The sequence below is a fragment of the Macaca thibetana genome, chromosome 17 (genome assembly GCF_024542745.1).
Source record: "Macaca thibetana thibetana isolate TM-01 chromosome 17, ASM2454274v1, whole genome shotgun sequence".
Taxonomy (NCBI): domain Eukaryota; kingdom Metazoa; phylum Chordata; class Mammalia; order Primates; family Cercopithecidae; genus Macaca; species Macaca thibetana.
In genome coordinates this window covers 21,420,475-21,445,071 of record NC_065594.1, presented here as the reverse complement: position 1 = coordinate 21,445,071, position 24,597 = coordinate 21,420,475, and the positions used below count along the sequence as shown (strand labels likewise).

At 40.9% G+C, this 24,597-nt stretch overlaps 2 protein-coding genes across 6 annotated transcripts in view; one reads left to right on the top strand and one right to left on the bottom strand.

Annotated features, from left to right (window-relative positions):
* Positions 1 to 24,597, bottom strand: part of DNAJC15 (DnaJ heat shock protein family (Hsp40) member C15) — a 354,888-nt gene that overhangs the window by 305,488 nt on the left and 24,803 nt on the right. The gene's annotated exons all lie outside the window — the stretch shown is intronic.
* Positions 1 to 24,597, top strand: part of EPSTI1 (epithelial stromal interaction 1) — a 225,984-nt gene that overhangs the window by 177,813 nt on the left and 23,574 nt on the right. Inside the window, exon 13 of one of the 5 annotated variants that reach the window (XR_007720730.1) lies at positions 878 to 1,578. The exons of 2 other annotated variants lie outside the window; for them this stretch is intronic. Coding sequence is in view for 2 of the 3 variants with exons in the window: in XM_050766210.1 (XP_050622167.1) it covers positions 878 to 903 (26 nt within the window). In the remaining variant the exon portion in view is untranslated. Of the gene's footprint in view, positions 1 to 877; positions 22,092 to 24,597 lie in introns of those variants that run through there. 2 more of the 5 variants (XM_050766212.1, XM_050766210.1) reach the window with 2 other exon arrangements.

The following is a 24,597-nucleotide window of genomic DNA, read 5'->3' as shown; positions in this document are numbered from 1 at the left end:
TGGTAGACAGAGCTGAGACAAGAAATTTAACAGCTTTTTCCTGTTGTAGAAAAATCTGCATTTAAAACATACTGACTTACTGAATTAAAGTAAGTCACTCCGCCTCTTAAAGACTCAGTCACACATCCAATTTTCCAGTGGCCTGTGGCCACTGAGTGTCACAGAGTGTGGAAGTCTGTAGGGGGCCAGTCCAGAGGAGGGACCACAAGGCCTGATTGTCCAGTATCAATTGATATCCACAAAAGAATGCTGGCTCATAAAAATAAATTGAAAAAAAAAAAACCCAGCAACACAGTGAACAGGTGGCTTAGTATGAGGCTGTGCTTGCACTTTTTAATGAGCTGATTTGTTTCCAAAATTCGTTTTGGGCAATGTATTAGTCTGTTCTCACGCTGCTATAAAGAACTACCCAAGACTGGGTAATTTATAAAGAAAAGAGGTTTGATTGACTCACAGTTCCACAGGCTGTACAGGAGGCATGGCTGGGGAAGCCTCAAGAAATTTACAATCTCGGCAGAAGGCCAGCACGTCTCACATGGCAGGAGCAGGAGGAAGAGAGAGCAGGAGGAGGTGCTGCACATTTCAAAAAGCCAGATCTCATGAGAACTCACTCATTATCATGAGAACAGCAAAGGGGAAGTCCGCCCCCATGATCCAGTCACCTCCCACCAGGCTCCTCCTCCAACACTGGGATTACAATTTGACATGTGATTTGGGTGGGGACACAGGGTCAAACCATATCAGCTAACAAAACTTCCAGTCTCAAAAATGATAAGTCAATTTTACTGCTATTATAATTCTTAAAACTGTTGTTGATGATGATAATTGTCAGGCCTCTGAGCCCAAGCCAAGCCATCACATCCCCTGTGACTTGCAGGTATACGCACAGATGGCCTGAAGTAACTGAAGAATCACAAAAGAAGTGCAAATGCCCTGCCCCGCCTAACTGATGACATTCCACCACAAAAGAAGTGAAAATGGCCGGTCCTTGCCTTAAGCGATGACATTATCTTGTGAAATTCGTTTTCCTGGCTCATCCTGGCTCAAAAAGCTCCCACACTGAGCACCTTGTGACCCCTGCTCCTGCCCGCCAGAGAACAACCCCCCTTTGACTGTAATTTTCCTTTACCTACCCAAATCCTATAAAACAGCCCCACCCTTATCTCCCTTCGCTGACTGTCTTTTCAGACTCAGCCTGCCTGCACCCAGGTGGTTAAAAAGCTTTATTGCTCACACAAAGCCTGTTTGGTGGTCTCTTCACATGGATGCGCATGTCATTTTCGCATGTCAATGATGATGATAGCAGTTATTTGGACAGTAACATGCCCAAGACAAATCCAAGAGAGGAACACAAACAAAATCAAATGGAGAGATTTGACTTTGCCCAAGTTCTTCTCAACTAGAAATTTCTAAAGGTGTTTTGTGTGGAATGCTGTGCTATGTGAAGTTTTCAGCTATTCAACCGCAAGGACATCAAGCTGTTGGAAGAGATTCAAAGAAGGACAATCAAACTTGGATGGAGCTGACTTACAGAAATGGGCTAACCTCCAGAAAGAATGCCATTGAATCCAGAGAGAGGTGCGTTGAATCAGCCTTTGCTGACGAAGCCTGTTCACTGTACTGCTCAGACCTCTCCATCCTGGTGGCATAGGGCTTAGGCCATTATTCATGGTCTGACTGGTCTCAACGTGGCCATCTTGCCTTTGAAAAAGGGTAGACACAGAGCATGTTCAGACAGAGCCATACTGTGTGATTTCTTCAAAGAGAGCTTAACTGCAGTTTTGTCAAGGACTCCTCTTGCTCCTTCCTTCCAATTTAGTCCTTAAATGTGGTCCAATTACAACAGGAGGAAAGTCTCACAATCTAGAATATTGGGGGTTTTATCACTATTCATTTTATTCCAAATTTGTTATACCTGAAATTGCTAATTTAAAAAAATGAGTTTAGGGCTGAGGTGGGAGGATCATTTGAGGCCAGGAGTTCAAGACCAGTCTGGACATCATAGTGAGACCCTGTCCCTAAAAACACTGAAAAGACAGTTAGCTGGGTATGGTGGCAGGTGTCTGTAGTCCCAGCTACTCAGGAGGCTGAGGGAGGAGGATAACTTGAGCCCAGGAGTTGGAGACTGCAGTGAGCTATAATCATGCCTCTGCACTCCAGCCTGGGTGACAGAGCAAGACCCTCTGTCTAAAACAAATATATTTGATTGAAAATAATCATGTAATAATCCTGCTTTGACTAAGACAATGGAACTATGACTTTAAAAAAAAAAGTATTTCAGCACCATATTGTCTTTCAGAATTTGGATTAATAAATGACGTAACTGCTTCAGGGCAACAGACCCTCACTGCAGCTGCTTAGCCCAGGAAGCAGCAAGGTCAGTACAAGGAGAGCCACAGGCCTGGGGAGATGCATGCCTTCCTTCCTGGCCAGCTGGATCTCACTACTTAGCCTAGATCACCTGCAAGAAGGACAAAGTCAAGCACTTCACAGTCAGTTGCAGTCCTGAAGAAGGTGGCCAGGAGCTCTAGGAGGATTCAAAGCCCCAGGGATTTTTGGTTTTCATGTATACACTTCTCTTTACATATGTGTTTCTAGACATCCAATCAGCCTTGCAGGTTTGTTCCCACTCCTAGCATGCAGAAACACTTAAGAGCAGGGTGGGTCAAAGCTGCCCACCACATACACACACAGCAGAGTGAGAGAAACTGCCCTGTAGGACAGCTCCAGGCTCACGGCCACCCCTCCTCACATGCATGCCTCCTCCTCTTCCACCAAACCACAACAAACTCCTTCATGTAGCATTTATGCCCGCCTCTCGTGGCCTCCACCTGCCATCCCACACCGATCCCTCTTTATGTCCCCACAGGTACCCAGGAGTCTCCCCTAACTAAATTCCCCACTGCTTCTCCAAATCACCCCAATCCTACTTCCCACTGAAACTAACAAGAAGGGAAGGAAGGTGTTAACAAATGAAGTCTTTGAAGGAAGTCATCCCAAGAATCTGGGCCTACTAGTCATTCCCTAAGGCTCAGCTCTTGGCATTTGCTTCGTTCCCTGGGCCATTATTTTCAGACTGTCAAGAAATTTCACCCTAGTCCCATTTTGGAGAGCAAGTGTAGGTACAGTGCTGGGTAAAGACCCTGACATCAGGTCCTGGTCCCTGGCCCAGAGCAGGGGATAGGAAGGGAACCGCCACTCACTGTGTGCTCCCTCGTTGACACCTCAAAGGAATTCCAGGAAGGGTGCTTTAGTGACCCTTTGGCTTACAGAGTTTGACCCGCCCAAGGCCACCCAGAGAATGAAGGGTGGGGCTGAGATCACACCTGGGTCTACCTGGCTTCCAAGCCTTTTGCTGTTTTCATTATTCCACATTTCTTTCCAAGGATACAGAAAGTAGGGATAGGGAGCGCTATGGAAACAAGCAAAAGCCTTATCCGAACTTAGTATCCAAAAAGTACTGTACCTCCTCTGACCCCTGCTTTATTTATTTGTTTATTTTTAGGGAGGATATAATAGCCAGAAAAATAAGCAAACAGAAGATTCCAGGTTCTACTTTATGCCAATTTTTCTCAAATATCTGAGTCACTAGAAAAAGATCTATTTGAAAATCTTTCTCTGAGCAGTTTCTGTCTTGGGCCCCGTTGTTTGAGGAGCCTGTTGGATTTTTAAATGTATTAGTGTTTCCATACTTCATTCATTGGCATTTATGTATATTCTCTATACTTTACAATTACAAGTAAACTCTTGATAATAAAAAGTAACTGTCATTCCGTGGAGCTCTTTAGCACACCCAACAGTAATTTCAGGGGGCAATTGGCAGTCTAAGTCCTTGTTTTCTCTCATTTTAAAGGGGAACCAAGTCAAGTTAGAGTGAATTTGTTCAAATGTGGGTAAGATTCAACAGACACTTCAGCTGCCCAGGGTACTTTTCCATGTCTCTCCAACGAACCCCACCCAAATAGCTTACGATTGGCATTTTCTGTGAGCACAGGGATAGAGAATAAGAACTGAGTCAGGTCCTCAGATATGCGAGGTTAGAATTCCATCTTAACCTTGCCCATGATGCCCTATGTGGAGAGGTGCTACAGCAGAGATCACTTGAGAATTATCCTGTGGCTCACACTGCCATAATTAGTTATCTGTTCAGCACCTCTTAACTAATCAGAACAATGGCACATACAGAAGTAAAAGGAGATGAGACGAGACAAGAATACAGCAATTGAATAATAAAATGGGTGAATCAGTTAGCAGAGCAAAAGATAGCACAGTCATAGGCTGGCAAACGTTATAATTTTTGTTTTTTATTTATTTTTTAAATGGAGCAAGACAGTCTTGCTCTGTCACCCAGGCATAAGTGCAGTGGCATGATTTCTGCTCACTGCAACCTCCGCCTCCTGGGTTCAAGCAATTCTCATGCTTCAACCTCCTCAGTAGTTGGGATTACAGGCATGCACAACCACACCTGGCTAATTTTTGAATTTTTAGTAGAGACAGGGTTTCACCATGTTGACTGGCCTGGTCTCGAACTCCTGACCTCAAGTGATCCACCCACCTCGACCTCCGAAAGTGCTGGGATTACAGGCATGAGCCACCGCACCTGGCTACTTTATTATTAAGCCCTGTCAGCACCCACAAAGAGAAGTACTGGGATGGCACAGACAGTGGAGACAGTGACAAAGAGCAAGGTTAAGGCTGGAATTATGTGGACAAAGAAAATGGAATGAGGCCAAGCAATTGGGGATGAAGAATAAAAAGCAGAACCAGTGACAGCAGGGAGCAGAGATCAGAAGGAACAAGAAGATACTCTGGAAGAATGCAACCAAACAAGAAAAAGAATGAATTGTATGTGAACATTGAGTTTAGGGGCAAGCTGACTATCTTAGCCAGTTCAGGCTGCTGTAAAAAAAACACCATAAACTGGGTAGCTTTTAAAACAGAAATGTATTGCTCACAGTTCTGGGGGCTGGGAAGTTTAAGATGAAGCTATCAGCACATTCAGCATCTGTTGAAGACCTGGTTCACTGATGGCGCCTTCTAACTGTGTCCTCACATAGTGAAAGGGGGTGAATGAACTCCACTGGACCTCTTTTATAAGGACAATAATCCCACTCATGAGGGCTTATAATCTCATCACCTCCCCCAAAGCCCTACTCCTAATACCATCGCTTGGGGGTTGAGGATTTCAACATATGAATTTTGGGAAGGACACAAACATTTAGACCATAGCACCAGCTTACAAATCTCAATGGCTCCTGAGGTTGACATCATGGGATTATAGAAAAGTACCATAACTGAGGCTTAGCATGATGAGGCTGAGTCATAAAGAGCATTTTAAGTCATGAATGTATTATATATGGAAGACCACAGAGATGTTTCATAAGTTTCAGATGGATTTTGGTACAGTATAGTTGAAATTTAGATTTTATCAGTAAAAGTCTAAGCATTGAGCTATTTGCCAGGATAACCAGTTTCCAACCATCCCAGATAACTAAAGGATAGTCAAAAGATCACTATCCGAAGTCTATTGTTGTTTCCAAAGGCACAGTGATGTAAAAGTGGGACCACCTTAAGAGAAAGACATGGATTCCTGTTACTGGATCAGAGGGTCCATGGGGAGGGGTGGAGGTGGTGTGGAATTGCAAAGCTCTGGAGACACTGAATGCATTGAAACAAAGGTGTGTCATGAGCTACTTATGTTTTAGAAATACAATACTGACAGGATACTATAGGAGATTGCATTGGGAGAAAAATTGGCAACAGGGCCAAGACAGTTAAGGCAAGTGAGGTACTCATCTCTGATGTAAAATTTAAGGAAGTGCCAAAACCCCAAGTTGTTAATATTAAATACTATTTTAATGCAATATTTTTAGAAATAAAAATGTGTGCACAAATACATGGTGAACAAAATATCAAAAAAATTTTTTTAGTAAAATATCAAAAATTTAAATCAAGACAGACTCAGCAGTGACAAAGGCAATATCCAGGAGAGGGTGGATGACTCAGAGAGATGTTTAGGAGGAAGGATTAAGTAACTGATCAAATGTTGCCGAAACAGTGAAACCAGGGAGTCATGGGAGTGAAGGACAAAGCCCAAGTTTATGACTCAGGGGGACCTGCCAGTCACAAGCGTAGGGCAGTCAGAGAAGAGGTAGATTTAGAGGAGGAGGCAGGTGAGATCTGCCGTGAGTTTTGTCACATTTGAGGTGTGCATGGGATATCAAAGGGGAGGAAATCTAGCCAGTGACTGGGAATATGGACCTAGCACTCAGTAGAGAAGTCTGGGCTGGCTATGGAGGGTGGGACTTTCTCACATGTAGGTGCTGCTGGGAGTTGTGTGTGTAGGTGAGCCTGACCAAAGAGCGGGTGTATACAGAGAAAAGACAACGCTACCAAACATAATAAAAAGTAGTAATAACATTGATTGAGGCTTACTCTGCACTAGCCATTCTGCTGAGTAGTTTATAAACATTATCTAGTGATCCTCACAACAACTTAAAAGGTCTGTGTTATCATTAGCCTCATTTTCCAGATGAGGAAATGGGCAGTTAGAGAGGTTAAGTAATCCAGGATTTGAGCTCAGCAAATAAATGACAAAACCAAGCTACAGACTCGACGCCTGAAGAGAGGAGGGAGGCAGCCGGGCTCTGGAGAGTGAAGCCCAGGGTGTGGATTGTAGCTTCGTGATTTATGGGGTGTGTGGTCTTGGCCAACACTCGTGTTCTCCTGGAGCCTCTGTGTCTTCATCTGTAAGATGAAGAGAAGATACCAATCTTACAGGATTGTTGTGAGGGTGAGATGGGGAAGGTGAAGTGTCTGATGCATGGTAGGTGCTCAAGATGAGCTGGTACCTAGTGCAATCATTAGGAACACCCCAGCGTCATGCAGACGTTTAAAGGGCCTGAGTGAAGAGGACACTGGGAAAGAATATGATGGAGAGGTAAGAGGAGACCGTCTCTGAGAGATGGAATCAAAGGAAGGAAGGGGGGTGGGCACAACAGTTTGGATTGGTTGCCAGCTAGTGATGTCCTTAGCAGAAGCACAGGAAGTGCAGTGGAGCAGTGGGGTATGAACTGATAGTTAGGAAGAAGAGCTAATGAATGCTAACAATGCTTCCCAAAAGCTTGACTCAGAAGGGAAAAAAAAAGAGGGATATTGCTTGAGGGAGACACAGAGGTCAGGCAGAGCTCCAAGATGGGAGAACTTAAAACATTTTTTCGCCCTGAGAGAAGTTCATGGAGTGTGAAAACAAAAAACAAAAAAAACCACACCTGACTTAAAAATAATGACTTGCGTTTAAAATAATTTAGCATATTTAAAAGTACTTTTGCCTCTAATGTGACATGGAGCCTTCAGAACAATCATGGAGTAGACTAGGCAGGTAGCATCCGCAATTCATAGATATTGAAATGAAGACTCAGGAGAAGATTAGAGATTCAAAGATGATCAATGTGGAAAGATGAAGAGACTCTCTCCTCACTGCAGCTGGTGTGCAGAGTCGAGGTAATGGACAGATTCCAGAATAGCCATGAAGGGGCTGTGTCTGCAAGAGAGAGTTACTAGCAGGAAACGGCAGGCTGCCTGTAGGTATGAATGTGTGGGAGGAAGTGAGTGGGACAGAGAAGAGACTTTGACTCCTCCCTGTCAAAGTCTAAACCAAGAGATAGATGTCTGAAAAGGGTTTTAAAGTTTAACTTTGTGTTATGAATATATGAAGACTTTTGAAATTTCTTCAGAAGGGAAAGAAAGAGATAAGAGTGGGAATGCTTGCAGTGTTTTGGCTTTTCAGAAGCCCTGGGCACATGGGTGTATTAGCATTCTACAAAGAGACAGAACCAATAGGATATATAGAGAGACACATGAGAGGGGATTTATTAGGGGAATTGGCTCACATAATCATGGAGGCTGAGAAGTCCCATGGCAAGCCATCAGCAAGCTGGAGACGCTGGGATGCCGATAGCATGGTCAGTCCATGTTCAAAATCCTCAGAACTGTGGAGGCCAGTGGTGTAATTCTCAGGCTGACTTCACAGACCTGAGAAGCTGAGAAAGCAAAGGTGGGGAGGGGGACAACTGTGTAAGTCCTGGATTCCCAAGGCCATAGAGCCTGAAGTCTTGATGTCAGGAAGAGAAGAATGTACACGTCCCAGTTCCAGGAGAAAGCGAAGGGAAATCCTTTTCTCTCCTTTGTAATTCTCTCTGGGCCCTCAGCCTGACTACCTTGAAGGCAGATCTTTCCCCACTTAGTCCACTCAGGCTCACACACTAATTGCCTCTGGAAACAGCCTCATAGACCCACCCCAAAATAATGCTTTACCGGTTCTCTCGGTATTCCTTAATCCAGTCAAATTGACATCTAAAATTAGCCATCACATGGGCATGGTGATATTTGGATTATATATGGCTGGCAGTTGGGTAGCACCAGATACATCCGAGGTCTTCGGATGCAGAACCATCACCTATCCACCAACCACATTGCTTTTGTCTGCAAGTAGAACTTTTGCTTTCCAGAAGTAGAGTAAAAAAGAAATTTTTTTTGGTTTTCATTGTGAGGATTCCAATCTTAACTCCACTGAGGTTCATGAACAATGCTTCCAGAGAGACAAAAGATTAGGGATAATTTGCATAATGCTAGTTAGTTCAGTTTCATTAGATATATTTAATAATCATTGAAGGCTGGATGTCATGCAGAACTTAGAGGGGATTGTGCAAAGAAATTAAAAGTAGGCTAAACTTAAATTGTTCATCGAGGTCCCAAACCTGAAGCTATTAATGCTAGAACAGAATTAGATTCACCAGCATGTACCTGACATGCCCTTTGGAAAGCATGTTAACCATTTTATGTAAGAAGTGGCATTTCATCCAGGTTTACTCATTTGCATACTTGTGATTTCATTTGCATATATTTTACTGTGCAGTGCTCTGGAAATACATTCACTTATTTTATTCCCTCCTTTAAATTCCTTATACCCTCTTCAGTACCAAAGGACTTAGATGACCAAATATTGAGGAAAATATTCTTGTTAGAAAGGACGACAATTATGGAGCTTCCCTATCCAATCTGCCATCAAAACTCTCTTTTATTCTTTTAAATATCTAGTGGGTATGTTTCCCTATTTTCTATTTCCACTGCATCATCCTAGAACAGGACTTACTTACCTCCTAAATGGCTTTCTGGCTTCCAGCCAAAAACCATCCAATTCAATCTACTGTTTCTGCATACTTTCCCTAAAACACCACTTACCTAATACTCAGTGGCCTTCATAACAATCTAATGGCATTTTTGTATTAGGTTCATCACATTTCAAATTCTTAACTTCTGCCATGGTCACACTTCCAAAAATTTATAGCTGTTAGTATGTATGGCCATCTTCTCTTTACCATTAAAGAGGAGTAAGTCTTTTCTGACTTTGCTTTTCCCCTTCTTACATCCTCTAAGAAGGATTGTGTCCTTGCCAGCTCAGTTCCTCATTGGGGCAATGAGGAAAGAAAAGCAGAAAAGTATGAATAACTGCATCAGAAGGGCTGGAAATTTCCTTTTCTTTCCTTATTTTTTGGAACAGAAGAAATAATAGAGGTGGAAAGAAAAGGGGAGGGACTGGAAAGATGAGGGCTTTAAGGAAGGGTGAGATTTCGAGGAAAGAGAGTTTAGAAAGAGTGGTTGAAAGTGAAACTTCTGCGTAGCTTTCTAACTTGAGATAAGATAAAAAGTAGAGCTCTGCTGAGGTCAGATACGGGGAGAGGACATCTGAGTATTAAAGGAAAAACAAGACATGGAGAGAGAAGTTAAGTGAAAAGTTAGGGTATTGGTTTGGCCATTGTAACAATTATTGAAATACTAGTAGTATAAAAGAGATGAAAGCTTTATTTCTCTTACAAAAACATCTGGGTTGAGGGTAGTCCAGGAGGTTAAGAGTGCTCTATGAGATTGAAAAAGGTGCCCAGGTTTCTTCTATCTTGTTGCTCTTGAAGGCATTGTCCTTGTCTGTATGATCAGAGTTGGTCATCCCCTCCACATCCATATTCCAACCCAAAGAAGGAGGAGAGAGGAAGTAGAGCACAGTCTTCTTTTAAGGGCAGAAACTCTGAATTGCACACATCACTCTGTTGACATTCTGTTTGCCTGAACATCCTCAGATGGTGAAACCTATTTGCAAGGGAGGCAGGGCAGGATATTCTCTGGGTGGGCAGTTCAGTGCCAGGCAAAACTCAGGGGAGTACATTACTAAAAGAAATCAGGGAAGACTAAACGGAGGAACAATTAGCAGCCTCTGCACTTATAGTTAGATAAACAAAAGAGCCTAAATCTCAATAAGCTTGAGTTGGCTGCAGGGAGTTTGAAAGCTAACCTGGGTTCAGATTGCAGAGGGGTGTGTGTGTGTTGGTTTTATGGGGGAGCAAGGCAGTAGAAAAAGAAAGCTTATAGAGTAAATCTGTATACTTAGTGTAATTGACATTGTACTAGAGCAGGACACACTCTGAGGTCCATGACTCTAGCTCATAAGTATGTCTTCAGTTCAGGGGTGAGTCAACATTTTCTGTGAAGGGACAAATAATGAATATTTCAGCATTTGTGAGCCATGCAATCTCTGTCAAATATATTCAAGTTTGCCATTGAATTACAAAGGCAGCGTAAACAATATGTAAGCAAATAGGCATGGTTATTTTCCAAGAAAGTGTTATTTATGAAAACAGGCAGTGGTTCAGATTTGACCTGTGGGCCTTAGTTTGCTGCCCCCTGCTTTAGTCTATTGCTTCTGAATCTAGTATCTGTCCCCATCTAATATAAACCTACCATCTACTATTTACTTATCAATTTATTTAACTGAGGTTGCATTCTATGCTAGGCCCTGAGATAGAAAAGTGAGACATAGTACCTGAAAACACGGAGGTTATTGTCTAGAAAGGAAATATACAAGGAAGTAAATTCAAAGCACCCCGGTAATTTCTACAGTAGACGTATGGGCCAGAATCTCTAGGAACATGAGGGAAGGTATGCCAAAGCTTGCCTGAGTGTCAGGGAATGCTTCTCAGAGATAAGGTATGCAGGGACCTGAAGACAAATGGAAGTAGCCCTTGGTGACCAAGCAGGAAAGAAATTTAAGGGGAAGAAATGGCATGTGTGTGAAAATTAAAGAGTTTGGCATGTTTCTAGCACCACAAGCTTTCAAGGAGCAGAGGTGAAGGCCTAGGAGTTCAGACTATAAAGGTCATTTATGATCATTCTAAAGAATTTTGTTTTTTATTGTAGATAATGAGGATTATTGAGAAAACATTCAATCAGGCAGTAATGGTTTCACATCTGAGTGTTAGAGAGATGCCTCCTGAAGGAGTGTGTGCCATGGATGGAAGGGGAGGAAGACTAGAGCGGGGATGCCATTGAGGGTTAGCATGTGTTTAGGAGAAAGAGGGCAGGGGGCTGAAACTAGTGGCCAGCAATAGGCAGGTATATTAGTCCATTCTCACACTGCTATAAAGAGCTACCTGAGACTGGGTAATTTATAAAGAAATTATAAAGAAATTTATAAAGAAAATAGGTTTAATTGACTCACAGTTCTACAGGCTGTACAGGAGGCATGGCTAGGGAGGCCTTAGGAAACTTAATCATGGTGGAAGGGCAAAGGGGAAGCAGGCATGTCTTCACATGGTGGCAGGAGAGAGAGAGTGAAGGGGGAAGTGCTACACACTTTCTAACAACCCGGTCTTGTGAGAATTCACTCACTATCACGAGAACAGCAAGGGGGAAACCACTGCCATGATGTAATCACCTCCCATCAAGTCCCTCCCCCAACATTGAGAATTACAATTCAACATAAGATTTGGGTGGGGACACAGAGCCAAACCCTATCAGCAGGGAAATTTAAAAAATTGATTCAAGAGATTTTTGGGAGTTTGAGGTGATATAAACTCTTGCAAATTATAAAGGGAGAAGAAAAATCAAGAATGACACCCAGAATACTGACTTGAGTAACCAAGTGCATGGTGGCACTTATCAAGACAGAGTAGAGGACGCAGAAAAACTAGGTTTTGGGAATTTGATATGTATTTAATATGCTTATGCAAAATTCAGGTGGAGTCTGTCATGTAGTTGTCAGTTCCTTGGGAGACTAGAACTACAGACCTAATCAACTAAGACGCTTCAGTTTGGGGGTAGGGAAATGTAATTACTTACACTCCATTACATTCTGGAAAATGCAACTTAAACAATCAAAATGAGCAAATACAGAAGTCCAGGGAAAATCAAAATATGGTTATAAGATATAAAATCAAACCAAAGTCTGCCTATGCTTATAACAGACTTCAGATTTTGCACTAAAATTCCTTATAGCCAGTGCAAAAAATGAGGCAGTTGCTTGAATCACTGTATCTGTAGGACAAACATCAGTTATTTAGGGGAAGCCAGTTGGTCTTGGTACTGAGACTTTCCAACGTGATGTGGCGAGAAAATTCTCCAACAATATCCTCATACAAAATAAAACGTTTCATTGGACTTTATCTTGGGCTCTCAAAAGGGTCAAACTAAAGCAAGGTTGTACCAGATCAGTTTTATGTGGATTCAGTCATTCTCAATTCATTCATCTTCATAAAGTGCCTAGGTCAATAACCCTTCCAGGGTGTTGTGACAGAGGGAGAACAGAACCAGGTGGAATCCATATAACCTTCTGGTTCCCAGCATGGCAATATCAAGAAAACAATATAGTCTTACAGACCGTTGTCTTAAAGAGGACAGTTGTATTCTCTCATCTTATGGATTTTGCTTAACTATATTTCTTTATATTTATACATTTAAATTGTTTATCTGAAGAAGATCAACATTACAGGGCAGATATTTTCAAAGTCACTAGTTTTAGGCCAGAATAACTTTTCTTGTTTAAAATGTTACAAATGGATCGTAGAATAACTATTGCTATGAGCCATTATCTGGAACATGAGAGTGGACCGGTACTGAATCATTATTATCCAGCACTTTTTCCTGTTTCTGTAAAAAGGTTAGCTGGGTAAACTTAGAGTCTGAAATAGAAGAGGAGCAGATTATCTAAATTAGAACATATGTTCATCACTTTTCTCCTCAAAAAAGAGCATCTCTCAACAACATGATTCATCATCTCTACTATCCAGGTTTTGTTCTTTCCATCTAAACAGAATCAGATCCCTCATGTACACTGTGAGAATATCCTTAGTGCTTGTTGCAGTAATCTCCATTTATTTATAATTATCCTTCAACCTTTTATGATTGGAAGATGTTGGGAATTGAGTTGAAGACATACAGAGAAATATGTGGAAAAATGGGGCATATGGATATAACAAAGAGATTTACTCCACTTGCTTCTAGCTTAGATTTCTGATACCTTTCCTCACAAACTGTTTATTCTCATTTTAAAAATTATAAACTTACATCTGGAATTAAAGACTTTTTGTAAACTACAATACATGAAAAGAAAATGATCAAAGTGTAAATACACAGCATTAAAAATTGTTATGTGCAAATACTCAGGTAGCTATCATACAGACCAAGAAATATGATTTCGGCAGAATTCCAGAAGTATCTCCCGCCACACCCACATGTCTCTTCCCATCATCAGTTCCTCCATGCCACAGTAATCATGACTCACTTTTATGATCATCACTATGCACGCCTAAATACTGACTTTTTGAACTTTCTCTAAATGGCATCATTGAATATATATCTTTTGTGTCTGATTTCTTTTATTCAATCTTATGTTTTTAGAATTTATCCATGGTGTGGTGTGCTATGATGCATTCATTTTCCATTCATTTTCATTGCTGTGTTAAATTTCACTGTTTGAATAAATCCCAATTACTTATTCATTTTATTATTTATGGACATTTGAGTAGTTTCCAGTTTGGATCTCCCCTGCCCCTCACTTTTTCAGTCAGTCTTGTTGCTCTTTAGTAATGCAATTTCCACAATAAAAAAGGGTTGGAAAGAGGAGATGAGGAGTTTTACTTACTGTCAGCCATTACAAACGTTTTCTGGAAAACTGTCTTCTATGAAGTCATTTGACCACACTTACCTTTTAAAAAATACATAATTTTAACTTTTATTTTAGATTCAAGGGGTACATGTCCAGGTTTGTTACATGAGTATATTGTGTGATGGTTTAGAGTACAATTGATCCCGTCACCCAAATAATGAGTATAGTATTCAATAGTTAGCTTTTCAACCCTTGTCCCCCTCCTACTCTCCATCCATCTCCCCTCTAGGAATCCTCAGTGTCTGTTGTTCCCATCTTTATGTCCATGTGTACCCAATGTTTAGCTCCCACTTATAAGTGAGAACATGCAGTATTTGGTTTTCTGTTCCTGTGTTAATTTGCTTAGGATAATGGCCTCCAGCTGCAGTCATGTCACTGCAAAAGACATGACTTAATTCTTTTTAATGGCTATATAGTATTCCATGGTGTATATGTACCACATTTTCTTTATCCAGGCCTTACCTTTTGATCATACATAATACATTAAAAAGTGCCATGCAAAATGGTGAAACACTGAACATACTGAGTATTAGTTATTCTGTTATCACAATTTTTACACTTTTAAAACTAAGATTAATTAGTTAGCTAGCATTAATGAATGTGTACAATATCAGGTATTGTGTGCTTATCCTCCCAAAGCTCTACAAAGTAGAAACTATAATTATCCCCATTTTACAGATGAGAAACTGAGGCACAGAGGCGGAATCACTTTCATGCAATCACATAGCTATTAAATACAGCATTTACTGCATTTAGAATTCAGCCTAGATAATCAGATTTCAGATTGTTTTCTTAACTATTGCACTAAGTACCCTAACTAAGAACAAGCATGAGGAGAAAAGGTAGAACTTATACTTCTGATCAGGTTGCATTTGTACGATCATATGATACTTAGTTCTTTCTTTTTTTTTTTTTTTTTTTTTTGGAGACAGTCTCACTCTGTTGCCCAGGCTGGAGTGGAGTGGTACAGTCTCAGCTCACTGCATACTCTGCCTCTCAGGTTCAGGTGATCCTCCCACCTCAGCCTCCCGAGTAGCTGGGATTACAGGTGTGCACCGCCACGCCCAGATAATTTTTGTATTTTTAATAGGGATAGGGTTTTGCTATGTTGGCTGGGCTGATCTTGAACTCTTGGGCTCAAGTGATCCACCAGCCTTGGCCTCCTAAAGTGCTGGGATTACAGGCGTGAGCCACTGTGCCCAGCCAGATACTTAGTTCTGATTTAGAAACAAAACAATACAAAACAAACCACCTTCACACCTATAGAACCACAATGACCTATGTTAGGGCAGAAGAAGGATTTGTAGGTAGGGTCCCCTGCAGCTTGTTAGGACTTCATTTTTCTCTCCTACCAGATCGAGTCCTGCAAACGTAGAAGGTCTCAAGAGAACCACCTCATCAGTACTCACACAGGAGCAGATCCTATCATCTACAGCCATAGCTTCCCAGCATTGGTGGAAAAGGTCAGCTTGCAATCAGTCACAGCCCACGGTCAGGTAGTCTGGGCCACAATATTACAAGGTAAACAGCAATGATAACCTAAGCAGAGGCATTTCATTCCACACAAAATCTGCAATGCCTTCCATAGGACCTGCCTGCTCATCAGCACTCAATAAATGTCTGGTGAATGAGCTAGAATAAAAAAATATAAAACTGGCTTGACTGATTTTATGAAACTGAATCCTTTTGCTGTTACTGAGAATCATTAGAATGTCATTCTGAGCAAAGCTCTGATCTCCATCTTTCCTCCTCTTTGAAAATCTGTTATTCTTTGGGACCTGCTGTGGGCGCACTCATCAACAGTGCCACACATGGTGCTTCCTGGCAAAGCGTTTGTTTATGGTTGTGTAGACACAGCCCTAAATGTGTGGCATTGTCTTCTGGCATCCAAAAGCAAAAGCAGTGAATTAAAATCCCGATTTATTTATATATCTCCTCTCTTCAGTTGAATATCTTGTTCAGAAGAGTTATATTAATATGATTTATCACAATAAACAGCATGGTTCCTGCTTTAATTGATTTATCTTTTTCTTCATATAAAAATTCCCTATATCTCTGTTCTGCACCAACTTTAAATGTGTTTTTCATCCCACAGATCTTTGTTGGCACTGATAATTTCTACAGAGATCAGATTTTTTTTTAATACAGTCTGCATCTTAAATCATTCATTTTCTCATTTTCTAACTGCTGACTATAGTCATCCTTACATTTACTGAAATTAGCATGAGTTTTAAACAATCACAAAAGAAGTGGAGTGGGTTTTTGCTTTTTAAAAAAAGGCTTTGCTGTTCTTTATGGATGAAACAGTTGATATTTTGTTAAGAGATTTTTATCTGACTTTAATTCCCTAGCTTTAACGTATTCTTAACTGTTCTAAATGAAATGGTTTGTCTTAAATGAAAGTGTATCTATGGTAGCATAGTTATATCTCGTCTTTAAAATGGATCATTTCATTTCATACATGCTATAGAATCTTGAATTTCACCTTTACTCAGCTCAATTTCTTTACTAAAAATAACTCTGTTGCTCCAAATTCCTACATCAATGGATTGGCTATATCAAATCCAAGCAGTAATTGTTCATAAGCATGTATTTTATAACATGTGCTAATAGACTAATAAAATATATTGCAATAACAATATGCTCTGCCTGATAGAATTTCATCATGAGACTCCATTAACACATTCAGCTGGTATCAGCTTGTGAAAATGCCTTCCATTGTGGTGGAAGGGAAATACTCTGTATGAATGAATGGAGAAAATGGGCTTGAGAGAGGAATTTCTAGAAAGCCTAGGTAGAATGAAAGAATCAGAACCATGAATGGATGCTGAGCAAACGTCTTGGACATGCATTGTGCTGTGCCTGCACTTTCCTACCCCTTAATCCTCACTCTTCACAGTCCAGAGGCTGCCCTCAAATCTGAATAGAGCTGCTCTCCTAAGCTCACTAACCAGGCCCCTACCCACAATGGCCTTAACTTACTCTATCCTATTTTCCGCATGCAAGCATTAACCCTTCCTTCTTTGATTTTCCTCTTCCCTTGACCTCTGTGAGGCTAGCTCTGCGCCTACTTTTCTAAATGTTCACTCTGGCTCCTCTTGGGCTCCATGCTGCAACCCTGCCTGTCCCCAGGTCCTGTCCCTGGTTCTGTTCTCTCCCCCGTCTGCCCTCCTTCCCTGGTTTGTTTCCCTCCGTTCACCGCAACGCCACTCCCAGGGCTGACCTCTCTCTGTGTTGTGGCACCCATGTCAGTGCCTGTGAAATGTGGGAAGCTTCAACTCAACTTGCCCCAAACGAGATGATATTTCACTGTCCCCCACATCAGCTTTTCTTCTGAGGGCCGTTTTCCCTGTGCTTTTTCCTCTGGTCTCCTGTGATCCCCTTGCTCTGTTTCAGTAGGAGTTTGGCCTCAGAACATGTCAGGATGTTTCACCTACTCGAGTTGGGTTCTTCTGGCACCAGGCCTTTTGCTTGTTTTCCCTGTATTTCATTTCCAAGTTCAGTCCTCCTCATTTCTGCTCCTGGAATGTTGGGGTATACCCCTGAAATGTTTCCCTGATTTCTTTCTTTTTTTTAAATCTGACTTTTCCTGCCCAGTGTTGGAAATCAGTCCTCATAACATGTTCTCAGGCCAACCTCCTACTAAAGACAGCTCCAGTGACTGCCTATTTTCTGCCAACTAAAGTTAGTGCAGTTTCTCCATGACCAAGCCATAATGTCTTCCTAGACTTGTTTCCCACTACTTGCGTATGTATGTTCTCTGTACTTCAGCAAAACCTAATCGCTTGTAAACATCATAGTTAGTGAACATTATTCCTGCTGTCTCTCAGGTTTTGCAAATATTTAAACACATAAATGACCAAACAACGTAAGAAGAACCACATAACATATACCATTTCGCCATGAGATACTTAATCATAAACTTATAATTTTGAAAAAAAATTAACTTTTGCATTTGTTACTTTTTTTAATTATGTAGATTCTTTCAAGAATTAGGCTAAATTCTAAAATGACTTTCTTGTTCTGCGTATTCTCTTCTTTTTGTGGAAAAGAACCTGATGGCTTGAACCTTGAAGCCTGACTCTTCCATGAATTAAAAGCTGTTTAATTTGCATGGATTATACACATATTCTTTTGATCTTAATTCCCTGACTGCGTTTTTAGCTCTCTAGTCCTTCAGTTAGAAAATGAAGCCACATTCGACACCTGCTCGATGCCTTTTACACACCATCTGACCCCTCAGCATGCCTCCCAGCCCTCAACCAGCCCCAGCCCCTCCCTACCTCCCTGACCTTACATTTTGTGTTTCAAAGACACCTCCTGAAACATGGAGCTTTGCCTTCTGATCTTTACTTTCTTACATAAATGCACAATGCAACACATATTGGCTTACTGAATTCAAATAAGTATATATTTACAAGAATGTGATTTTTTTCTTAAAGAAAGCTAGACTTCTGAAATAGCACTGACTTTCAATGATACCTCGTCAAGTCATTTTGATTGTCCTTCTAGAAAATCAAATATCCAAATATCCTTCATTTTATTATTATTATTATTAATTATTATTTTGAGACGCAGTCTCACTCTGTTGCCTGGGCTGGAGTGCAGCGGCGTAATCATGACCTCAGCTCAGTACAATTTCCACCTCCCGGGTTCAAGCAATTCTTGTGCCTCAGCCTCCCAAGTAGCTGGGACTACAGGTGTGAGTCACCACGCCCAGCTAATTTTTGCATATTTAGTAGAGATGGGGTTTCACCATGTTGGCCAGACTGGTCTCAAACTCCTGACCTTTCCCACCTCGACTTCACAAAGTGTTGGGATTACAGGCTTGAGCCACCACACCCAGCCCATTACATTATTCTTAAAGTGGGAAATTTCTTTCTCTAGGACTCTTCATTTACAACCAGGTACTTGATTGCCCTCAGGTCTCCCATGATCTATGAGCCAGGAGGATGCTTAGGAACTCACACCACATAACATCTGAGTTTTTGATTCCGTTGCAATCGGGTAATTGCCTCTGACACTGCACCTAATCTGTGGTTTTCAATAGCGACAGGCATTGCTTCTACTTCTGACTTGGCTGAATCCATTGTGTAACTGCCATGGTGTGATAGCTCTAATACGGAGAAAAATGAGCGAGAATTCTCTAGAGGCAGACACAGGATTGATTTTCAATACAGGAATTGATTACATTTCAGGCAACTGACTGTAATTTAGTGGGGAAAAGCAGAGTCAATGAGGCTGATATAATGGTTTCCTCTATAAGCACTGATGCAATTAGCAACTCATTTTAATTGAAAAGGTACAGCAACTCTTGAACACATTCCTATGGACTTCATCACAAAACACGGACTGCTAGGAAAAGCCAAGGATTCATTTGGTAACACTGTAATGCATATTTAGTAATACCAAGGAAAAAGAAACAATTTGAGTAGGTTCAGGTATGCTTTAAAATATATCATCAGTTCAACCAGCTTTTAAGTGAGAATAATAAGTAGTTTATCTCACAAGATACTGAGGGTTATCAAGGAGATATTTCCCCTACCCAAAAAAGACTCTCTAATCACGCAGCTCTTGCCCCTAAATTTTTGCCAAATTTTCCGAATAGAAATTCAGTTTTTTAGGGTTAGGGCATATGACTAATGAAGTCACTCCGTAATGCAAAAGGCCATTATGTTTTAACAAACTTAAGTCACCAGGGATGCTATCTCTCAGATTCTGATCCCGATTCACTGGGTCTAGAATGGGACCCAGGAGTGGAATTTGCATGTTCATTAAGTATCCTCAGTGAGTTGGGTATGTGGAAGGTATTCTAATAAATACTGGTCTAAATATATAGATTATGTAAGAATTAGGTATTAATGATTAAATATTTAGACTTATTTCATCTCATTTTTCCCCAAGAGCATGCTGGAAAATTGGAACAAAAAACAACTAAGACTCAGGAGAGGGTCATGGAGGAAAGAAAATGCACACCATGGAACAGTTAGTTGCCTGAGAAGACAGGCTCAGGCTAGTGTCTCTGCAGGGAGCACAAATTGGGTAGGCGGAAAACAGAATAGATGTGTTAGGTGCATGTGGCAGGCAGCAGGGTCAGGACCAGGGTGAGGTGAATGAGGTATCTGGTGGGATTCATTCTCAGGGCTGTGCTAGAATAAGTGTTACCTTCAATTCTGTACCCCTGGCATGCCACTCACTTCACCCTAGTCCTGGCTTTGGTAGACACTTCTGAAATGGCTCCCAATAAGCCCACCTTCTGTATTCATACCTTTGACTACCTTCCTTTGTGTGGGACTGGACCTAGTGACTTGTTTCTATTGAATAGAACTTAGTGAAACTGATACGTTAAGTTATAAAAGATCGTGACTTCCACATTACACACACTCTGGTTTTCTAACTCTGATGAAGCAAGTTGCCATTGGCGAGATGCCCTGTTGAGTGGCCTATGTGGCAGGGCCTATGAGAGCAGCCTCCAGCCAACAGCCAGTAAGGAACTGAGGCCCTGAGTCCACCAGGCCCCAGGGAACTGAATTCTGCCAACAATTACCGGAGTGAGCTTGGACGTGGAGCCTTTCCTGTTTGAATCTTCAAATGAGACCACAGCGTCAGTGGACACTTTGATTTCAGCCTTGTGTAGGACCATGAGCCAGCAGCCTCAGCTAAGCCATGTCTAGATGCCTGACTACAGAAAGTGCGAGGTAGTAAATATTGTTGTTTTAAGACATGAAATTTTGGAGTAATTTATTATGCAGCAATCAATAACTAATACAGTGCATAAAGATTTTGGTAGTGGTGATAGGGTGTTGATTTCTGAACCTGAAGAACAATACAAACAAGGAAGGGTAAGAAGTTAATGAGTACACACTGAATTCATACCACAGTTTTTTCCAGGGATGGTCCTTCCTGCAGGGGTTACTTCTTTTTCCTTTTCCTCACTTCCTCTAATCCCTGTCTTTCTTCCCTAAAAATAAACTGAAGAGTTATCAGGGTTCACTGCTAAACTTAGAAATTTCTTCTGTTAAATCTCCAAGATTATCAGTATCATCACCCCATATCTATCATGATCCTCTTTCCTGAAATTTATCACTGTTACCAGTAAGAGGGTAACTGTAACTAGTAGCTGCAATGCTTGTATTTTCCACATACACAAATTCTCCTCTACCCAGCAGCTACAGTCACTAGAACACAAAAATTAAAATGTTGGACATTGTAAGAATGTGGTGCAATTAGGGCTCTTATTCATTGCTAGTGGGAGTGCAAAACGGTGCAACCACTTTGGAAAGCACTATGGCAGTATCTTAAAAAATTAAGCCTAAATCTGCTATGTGACTTAGTAATTGTGCTCCTAGGAAACTATCCAGGAGAAATAAAAACTTAGGTTCATGCAAAGGCCTACATTTAAAATTTATAGAAGTTTTATGCCTCATAGTCCAAAAACTCCAAATGCTCATCAACCAGTGACTGGATAAGCAAATTGTGGTGTATCCATACAATGGAATGTAACTCAGCAAAGAAAAGGAACAAACTGCTGACAAATGCAACATGAGGACCCTCAATAGCATCATGCTAGTGAGAGAAACCAGGTGTAAAACACTATACTCTGACTCCAATTATGCAAAATTCTAGAGAAGGCAAAACTAGAGTGATAGAGAATAGCTCAGTGATTTCCATGGGGCCAGACTTCAGGGGAGGAGATTGATTGCAAAAAGGATAAGGTAACATTTGGGTAGTGAAAACGTTCTATGTCAATTGTGGTGGTTATGTGACTGTATGCATTTGTCAAGATTCATTGAACTTTCAACCTCTATGGAAAACAGTATGGAGATTTCTCAAAGAAATAAAAATAGAACTACTAGTCCACCTAGCAATGCTACAGCTGGGCATCTACCCAAAGGAAAAGAAATTGTTTTCTCAAAAGGACATCTGCATTCGTATGTTTATCATAGCACTATTCACAATAGCAAAGTCATAGTATCAACCTAAGTGTCTATCAACAGTGGATTGGATTTAAAAAATGTAATACATACACACACACACACACACACACACACACACACACACACACACCCCATGGAATACTATGCAGCCATAAAAAGGAATAAAACATCTCCTTTGCAGCCACATGAATGCAGCTGGAGGCCATTATCCAAAATCAATTAATGCAGAAACAGAAAATCAAATACCACATATTCTCACTTATAAGTGAAAAGTAAACAAAGGGTACATTTGGATATAAAAATGGAAACAATAGATACTGATGACTCCAACAGAGAGAGAGGGATGGGGGCAAGGGTCGAAAAGTGACTTATTGGGTACTATGTTTACTATTTGGGTGATGGGTTCTATAGAAATCCAAACCCCAGCATTATGAAATATACCCATGTAACACACCTGCATGTGTACCCACTGAATCTATATTTTTTTTAAAAAGAGGGAATACATATACAAGCAAAAATAGACTATAAAGGCTGATTACAAAAAAGATTTATAACAAAATTACATAGATCTTGAAATTAAAATGTAGTAATTTTTTTTTTTTTTTTTTTTTTTTTTTTTGAGACGGAATCTCGCTCTGTCACCCAGCCTGGAGTGCAGTGGCCGGATCTCAGCTCACTGCAAGCTCCGCCTCCCGGGTTCACGCCATTCTCCTGCCTCAGCCTCCTGAGTAGCTGGGACTACAGGCGCCTGCCACCTCGCCCGGCTAAGTTTTTGTATTTTTAGTAGAGACGGGGTTTCACTGTGTTAGCCAGGATGGTCTCGATCTCCTGACCTCGTGATCCGCCCGTCTCGGCCTCCCAAAGTGCTGGGATTACAGGCTTGAGCCACCGCGCCCGGCCTAAAATGTAGTAATTGAAATGAAGAAAAATTCATTGAACTTCAAGCTCATTTCTTGTATATAAATGATGCATAAAAATTGTTTTAAAAACTCTAAACGGCCAATAGAATCAAAAATTGAAGTATTTCAGGTTATGTTTCTTGTCTTTACAATCATGGCACAATCATTGCTCATTTCAAATCTATCATTTAAATGCAAGAGTATATAGTACTACAGGGGCTAGAGACACATGAGCTGATACTGTGTGTACTGAGAGCTGACCATATAGCAGGAAGTTCTCTGAATTACTTTCCATGTGGAGTAAAATGGTTATTGAAGAAAAGCCATACAAATGCGCTACTTTGAAGCTTACATATATGTATTATTTAAAACTCAACGGTAACCTCAGAAATTGTTTAGAACCTAGTCCAATAAAAGATTTTGGGGGATGAATATTTTATCACTGATATTATTTAGAATTGCTGGCTCGTGGTGGTAATAAAAAATAGTTCAACTTGTAGTCAGCTTTATTATTGTTTTAAAATTCTTTCCAGTGTACCCTCTATTGCCTGCCCCTTGTGGGGTAGACTTGTTGTCTCACATCTGTCCTTGATATTCTACTGCTACTCCTCATCAACAATTGTGGGTTCCTGGGACCCTAGAACAATATCACAAAGCCAGAGGCCAGTCTGACTTGCAGAATCTTTGAAGGCCTCGTTATTATTCAAAGAGTGTTACTGATTGCCTACCGCAACCAGGGGCCATTCTAGGTGCTAGCAATTTCAGGTGAAACAGTCTCTGATCTCCAGGACTTAAGTTCTGATAATGTATATTGACATTGTGAGTTCTAGCAATAGCATTTTCTCTAACAGTTAAAAGTGGTAGCCTTTGCTAAAAGTTACAGGTTGTCCTCTCTTCCTTCCCCTTTGTTTATCTTTCTCAATGTCCTCCCAGGTACACCCCTTTCTCCCAGCACCATAACCAATTACATTTCTTTAAGTTTCAAGTAAGGTACTCAAGTGCAGGGGCACATTATCTTCTTAAAAGGGAGAACCAACAAATGGAAACTTTTGTACCAACTTAAATCTATTTGTCCTTCTTGTGGACCTGTGACATTCACCTGTCAATCTGCTCTTAAAAGCCTCTATCAGATGCAAGGTGCTTCTGAGATTTTTGATACAGGGATGCAGCTTAGAATTGTAAGTGGCCTCCTTGATATTCTGCATCACTAGGTAAGGCTTACACAGCAAATACCTATGCCCATCAAAAAATAGTCTAAGATAAAAGTGCAGGCAAGCAGATCAGAGGATATAAAAGGCCCATTGTGAAAACAATGGGAAGGTTAGTATAGGCCAAGTTAGGTCTCCCACCAACCTCTCTGCTTTATGAGACTATTATGCAGCTCATCCCAGTCCCACTGAAGTCTTTTCTTCTTTTAAGTCTATGTAACAATTTCTAACTTAGAACTATAAAGGTATTTAGAATACATGTCAGGGCCAGAATTTGCAGAGGTCAAGAAGCGTCTTTATGATTAAGTGAATGATCCCAGCAAGGTCAGTATTAGTTTCCTCAAGACTTCTTATCAGACTAGTGGGCCAACCATGCTTCCCATTCCTCCCAAAGAAAAGTCAGACAGGAGCTCAGAAGTAGTGCTGGACCTCAATACTAGTTTTCAGAATCTCATGACAAATTTTATATGTTATATGTTCATGATTGCAAAGAGAAGATAATGATTTTTTTCTGATAATAATGCAGCATATTCCTTTCAGATCAATGTTAGCACATC